The 6,377-nt window shown below is 32.4% G+C and overlaps 1 protein-coding gene across 13 annotated transcripts; it reads left to right on the top strand.

The window, feature by feature from the left end:
- The first annotated feature begins 790 nt into the window (after positions 1-790).
- LOC120092526 lies at positions 791-3,396 on the top strand. 13 transcript variants are annotated; one of them, XM_039050635.1, is made up of 4 exons: positions 791-976; positions 1,106-1,286; positions 2,703-2,819; positions 3,120-3,396. In XM_039050635.1, exons 1-4 carry the CDS (start codon positions 971-973, stop codon positions 3,143-3,145), a joined length of 330 nt encoding a protein of 109 aa, XP_038906563.1. In that variant the 5' UTR covers positions 791-970; the 3' UTR covers positions 3,146-3,396. The 13 variants fall into 13 exon arrangements, 2 of the variants coding, with proteins under 2 accessions (XP_038906563.1, XP_038906562.1); XM_039050634.1 differs by having other exon boundaries at positions 792-976; positions 2,703-3,396; XR_005486070.1 differs by lacking the exon at positions 2,703-2,819 and adding an exon at positions 2,223-2,327 and having other exon boundaries at positions 794-1,286.
- The last annotated feature ends 2,981 nt before the right edge of the window (positions 3,397-6,377 follow it).

The following is a 6,377-nucleotide window of genomic DNA, read 5'->3' as shown; positions in this document are numbered from 1 at the left end:
TCTGCAACTTGTGAGTTAACGAGATTACCATCCTTTTTCCTGTATTTCGTGGTAGAGCAACTCTAGTCACTGAAGTTGAGCATGAACTACTCTTTTTCTTAATAATAACACATGCATATTCATTTAGTAACAAATTAAAATAAAGAATATAATTTTAAGTCGCAATAATTAATACCATTTCTTCTACTAATCAAGCATAACCCTTACAACTACATGTATTTGGAAGTTGCCTTTTCTTCATGGACTTGAACTTTTCACTTTTTGCCTAATCAAATATAAATGTATATGCACAAATAAATTAATAATTAGAAAATGAATAATAATCTTATGAATTTAGCATAAGTAACCGTGAATTACCTTGAATTTTGAACTTTCCTTTTCATGGACAAAGGCTACCCAATCAATCATAGATTGTATATTGGCTAGCTTCAATTTAACAAGTTCGTCCTCACTGGAAGCCATAAGATTTTTTTACACAAGCTGTGATTTTCCTAATCTCCACAGCCTACCCATCTTTTGAAAAAGATAAGTTTCTTGCCAAGCTTCCTTCATATTATATTTCAACTATAATAAATTACAAACAATTAGAAATTTCACTACAAGAATTTTGGGCTTTAATGTCGGTTGAAAAAAGTGAAACCTGATGTATAATGTCAATTTTTTCAAAAAAGCGGATCTTTAATGTCGGTTTTAAATCGACATTGTGGGTATACCTTTAATGTCGGTTTGAAATTGACATTGTAGGCGTACCTTTAATGTTGGTTTTAAACCGATATTTTAACACCCCACCCATTTTCTTTTCGTCTCATTCTCACACTTTCGCTCACCCACAACCCACGCAAAACCCAAGAATGCAGGCTCATAGCTTACGAATACAACGCTTCTTAGTGGACAATTTTGGAGGGAAGCCAAGGTTGAAGAAGCTGTGAACCTGAAAGCTAATTGTGTTCTTGAACCTTCAAACCTTGCTATGGAGGTGGGCTCAGATTCAAACCCTCTTCTTTCTCACTTATCTCTTCCAAACTCTTGCCATTCGTCCGTCGATCGTGGGTGAAGAGTCTGTTGTGGTTCGTCAATCGTGAGTACAAGTCTATTCGTCGTGCAGGTCTGTTCATCGATTCACCTCTATTTGTCGTCGATCGTGGAGGTATGTTGTGGTTCCAGCATCCATTCGTCGATCCGATCTCCGTTCGTCATCGATCTGGCCTCTGTGTCGTCGCTCGTCAACCAAATCCACTTCTCCGCTGGACATTTTCCCTTTTTCAGTTCCACCGACCACCCTACAGGTAAACTTCTGGGACATTTTCCCTTTCTCCTTCCGTGTCGTCGCTAGTGGTGGTGATGATGGTGGTGTTGCTTGAACACTACCACCACACCACTGCTTATTGAAAACTTTTATTCCGATGTTGGTATTTTGTTTCTCTTATGGTTTTCTGTTAAGGGAATTCGTGTTGATGTTCCTAGCTCTGGCATTATTTATTTCGATGTTGGTGTTGTTTACAAGTAATTCTCTCAATCCCTCTTTGAAACCCCACCTGTTTGATTTATTATTAGCATCTGTTATATGGTTCTTTACGCAATGTGTGCTTGAACTATCTCATCATCATCATTGAGAGCAGAGATAGTCAGAGACTGGTAATTTGTTGAGCAACTTCTGGTTTGTGTGATGGAAAGATGTATCCAGGGGAAGAAGAAGAACATTTAGTTCATTCAGAGAATTTTTGTTTTGTTAGAGGGAAAGGAGATTGCAGAAAGGTAGGTAGAGTTTCCGGTGAAAAATTTACACATTTCTATTCAATAATCTTTAGAAATTTTGGTGTATTGTGAATATTATCATCATTATCATTATTATTATCATAATTATTGTTGTTATTATTATTACAATGGCTATAATTATTTTGTTCTTTTTTGTCTTGAATGCAAAATCTCTACAATAAACATATCAAGAATAGTGTTCTCTTTGTTTTATATCTATGTCTTGTTTTGCTTCTCAGTTCTGTAAGTTCATTCTAATATTGCAATGGGGATAGAATAGTAGGGATAGTCAATCTTGTCAGCATTACCATTTTCGTAATGTAGAAGTCTAAAACTAGATTACAACAGTAATGTAGAACTTTTTACATTATTTATTTTTGCATGAAAAGTGATATTCAATGGCTTGACCATGAAAATTGGGTTTTACCTTAGTGTTTGTTTGAATGTTGTTGAGTTTTTTTCTTCAGTGGCATTGATATACATACAGAGAGAGGACTGAATCAATGTTAGTTTTTTAACACAACATCAATGGCGTTGGACTGGTGTAGTTGGCTAGAGAATAGTACTTAAAGGTGCTTTTCTGCTTGAATGTCTCTTTGTTCTTGTTTTCTACCCTAAAATTTGCCTGTGGATTTTTTTTTTTTTTTAGTTTCTATATTGTTTGATTGTAGAAAAAAGACATCAAGAAAGAGGCAAAATGGGTATGTTTCTATAGTGGACACTTTGTATTAGAGAAAATCTCTTTTTCTAAATACTATAGTGGACACTTTGTACTGCTTGTTGGATGTTTACATCTTATTATTGCTCCATGAACTACATGTTAAATTTGGATTGAGAAGTAACTTAAACTATTCAAGTCTTGTTCTCCTTGTGGTAATGGAATTTTTGTGTCAATAGAGAGGATAAATGAGAATGTTGTTAATTTATCTTGTCTTCATCAATTGAAGACAAATTGTTGCAAGAAATGGAGCAGAGTAGGGAAGCTCGGAGTGCAAATATCAATAAGCTTAAGAATCAGTCTTCTTCTGAGTCCAACTCTAGTAGAAATGTCGTAGAGAAAGCAGGCCAGTCTCAATCTTTCGCAATTTTGTAACTCTTTGTTCTCTGATTCTGCAACTTGCTGCCGAATTGAAATGTTTATTATTGTTTAGCTCACAGTTTTTTTTTTTTTTTTTTGTGAATTAATTTTGTGAATGTGTTCTTATCAACGGTTTCATGTCGATGATTTAAAGTAAACCTAGCTATGTTAGTGATATTCTCGGATTCCAAATAGAATTAGTGAGTCTTGTTTAATTAAATCGTGATATTTATCATATTTTTTTTCATTGTTTTTTTTATTATTGTCATACTTAAAAATTTCTCAGGGTTCTGGTGGATGGTCGGGTTTTGATAGTGGAGCTGGTAACTATGGCAGAGGAGCAACAGCTCAAACTTTACTTGGAAAGTATTGTCTTACACGCAATTCAAATAATTTTTAGTGGAATGAGTTAACGAGCTTGATTGAAGAGATTGTTGGCCTTTTTTTTCCTTTCTTTTAGCTTATGAAAATATATAAATTTAAGTTTATTAGAACTACTGTTTGTAAGTACAAATTTTGTTATTCTATTTGGGAGCTAACTATTATTCGTACTCTATGAGCAAGACTTAGATTTAAATTTTTGTGTTTGTTGAGATCTTAATAATATAAAAACAATTCTCTTTAGGAGCTAACTATTATTCTTATTTTGTGATCCAATACGAGATATACAATGTCATTTTTAACTTTTTAACCGACATTAAAAAGGGATTGGACAATGAAATTTAAAAAAAGGGACAATAATTGAAAAAAAATACAATAATTCTGGGCTTTAATGTCGGTTTGAAATGGACATTAAAAGGCTTTAATGTCGGTTGACAACCAACATTGAAGATCGTATTATAAAAGGTATTTAATGTTGGTTGTCTTTAATGTCGGTTTAAAACCGACATTAAAGACCTTTTATAACATGATTTTCAATGTCGGTTGTCAACCAACATTAAAGCCTTTCAATATTAGTTTTAAATTGATAGTAAAGCCCGTAATTCTTGTAATATTTATACCACAAGATACAAGATAAAAAATATACTACAATTACTCAAAACACCTATTAATATCACTTACATACTTGGATTGATGTCGACAAAATTTCTTTCAATCTAGTAGACAATTTCCTCCAATCTTGTAAGGTCACAGGTACTACCTCTCTCTCATAAGTGGACCTAAAAATGAAGACAAGCCTATTGAAGTCTTCCCAATTGGTTGCCCATACTCATTATATGTTATATCAATTTTATTGTCTTCCTCGGTGACAATAGTTTTCAGTTTTGTTGGGCCTCTATATTTTTTGGGGAATTGTTTCATAAATTGCTCGGGAAGATTGAAATTCTCTTCATCTTGTGGTCTTTCTAAAATTGGTGAGACTTGACCCCTAGAATCTTGAAATCCACTATAATTGTCTTTCTTTGTTCCTAGGCCTACTGAATGTGATTTCAAACGTTCAGAATGTCGTTTTCATTGTGTATGTGAATGAAAGTCAATGCACCTTTTGTCGACAATATCTCTTGCTTCCATCACTAATTCCTAAAAAAAATATCATAAACTAAATTAATTTTATGTTATCAAGCATATACTTATAAATAAATGATAAGATATATAATACAAGAATAAGAGATATGAAGTTATTATTATTCTTACTCGTGGAGGAAATATGTATGAGCAAACAACCTCTAATGTGGGTGAATATAATATATTTTTCATACTCTTTGAATTATATATATATATATATATATATATGTATATATATATATGTATGTATGTATGTATGTATGTATGTATATATGTATGTATGTATGTATGTATGTGTATGTATGTATATGTATGTATGTATGTATGTATGTCAAAACAAGCTAAATGGATGACTTAATTTCATCAAATTACTTAAAAATTACAATTATTACAAATTACAAATATTTTACATACAATTGAGATATTCAACACAAAACTATAATCCACCCAACACAAGGTATAGTTCGAACCAAGATATAAGTTTCAAATCAAGAGTCCTTCACAATCATTTCTTACATAACAACATTCTTTGTTATCTTCATCCACACTCTCCAATGGAATATAATATGTATCATCAACGAGTGTATCATGTTGTACATCATATATCTCTAAATCCTAAAATCTTATGGGTGGTGTCTTTAATACAACCCAGAAGAGGTTTTTCCTTTAAGTAATGACTTCAGGAATTGAACAAGGGGCCCCACCCTCTCATTGGCCCGAGAAGAACTCGATTTGATGATCAGATCACAAACTAATTGTTCATTAGAGGATCGGTGGGACTTAAGGAACAAGAGGTGATCTTGAGGGTAAAACAGCCATTTGACCCAGCCGTTATTACGAACAACCTGTGAAGCATTAACTTACTAATCATGGTTATATGGAGTGGACACAATATATCTACAGTGAGGGGAATGCAACTATTGGGCTTTAATTGAGTGACCCGTTAGTTAACGAATGAGGGTTAATTCAGTGTAAAAAGTTTAGCCAATTAATCTTGGATTGTTGGAGCCCATGATCTATAGGTCCCCCTACTAGCTCACAAACTGAAAAAGCCTTAGAATAGCGTGATAAGTTGATTTGAAACGTTCAAATTCGAATTGAGAGAATTAGTACTTGTATGTGATTACACGTTTAATTTTGGAATTAAACGAAATTGGAGAATCAATTAAATATTTAAATATGATTTAAATATTAATGAATAGGGATTCACAGTGGTGGAATTGGTATTAAATGAATTTAATATTTGATATTAAATTAATATAATTTATTAAATTGTTTAATTAATTATTAATTATTAATTTTATTAGAAAAATCAATTATTGAATTAATTTTTATAAATTAATAAAATTTCAATTTTAATTAAAGAATTATAATAGAAAATAAGTTTTATTTTCAAAAATTAGTTTCAAAATGAAAAACCAGGAAAAGAAATTGAGAAATGTGAAACTCCCAAATGTGGGATTTTCCCACTTTGAAGTCCTAGCACCTTAGTCATCTTCCACCACCAAATTCTAGCTCAAAATCAAAGGAGGTGCTGGATGTTTGAGATGCAATCTGATTGCATGATGTTACCTGTATAAAAACACACTTCTTTCAGCTGAAATAAAGGCATGCAAGTCAGTGGAATTTGCTGAGAATTAAGGTTGAAGAAGTGTTGTTCACTAAAGTTGAAAACCAGTGTGTCTTCTCCATTCTTCTCTTCAATTCAACATGTTCTGAGTCTCACAACTCAATCTAAGGCTCCTAGAGGATACTAGGGAAGCTTTAGTGGTGGTTCACGATCAGAAGAAGGGAGAATTGCAGCTGAATTTTGAGTTTGAAGTATATCTTCAAAGGTATGTTTGAAATCTTATTGTTATTTAATGAGCATGCTTAATTTTGAGCTAAAATTGATGAATTAGAATGCTTTATGATCCTTTTTTCTTCCGCTGCACGTTTTTAGAAATTAACATAAATTTGATTTGAAACGATGAAAAACATGTATCAAGTGAATTTTAAAATGATAAATTTGATTTTAACCCTTCTAGAATCGTTCACA

This window comes from Benincasa hispida, chromosome 12 (genome assembly GCF_009727055.1).
Source record: "Benincasa hispida cultivar B227 chromosome 12, ASM972705v1, whole genome shotgun sequence".
In the NCBI taxonomy this organism is placed as follows: Eukaryota; Viridiplantae; Streptophyta; class Magnoliopsida; order Cucurbitales; family Cucurbitaceae; genus Benincasa; species Benincasa hispida.
This window is presented reverse-complemented; position numbering and strand designations above follow the sequence as displayed.

Coding starts and splice junctions, on each gene's coding strand:
- LOC120092526 (XM_039050634.1), top strand. Junction 1,287..2,702: donor TTCCACCGACCACCCTACAG/GTAAACTTCTGG, acceptor CATCAATTGAAG/ACAAATTGTTGCAAGAAATG.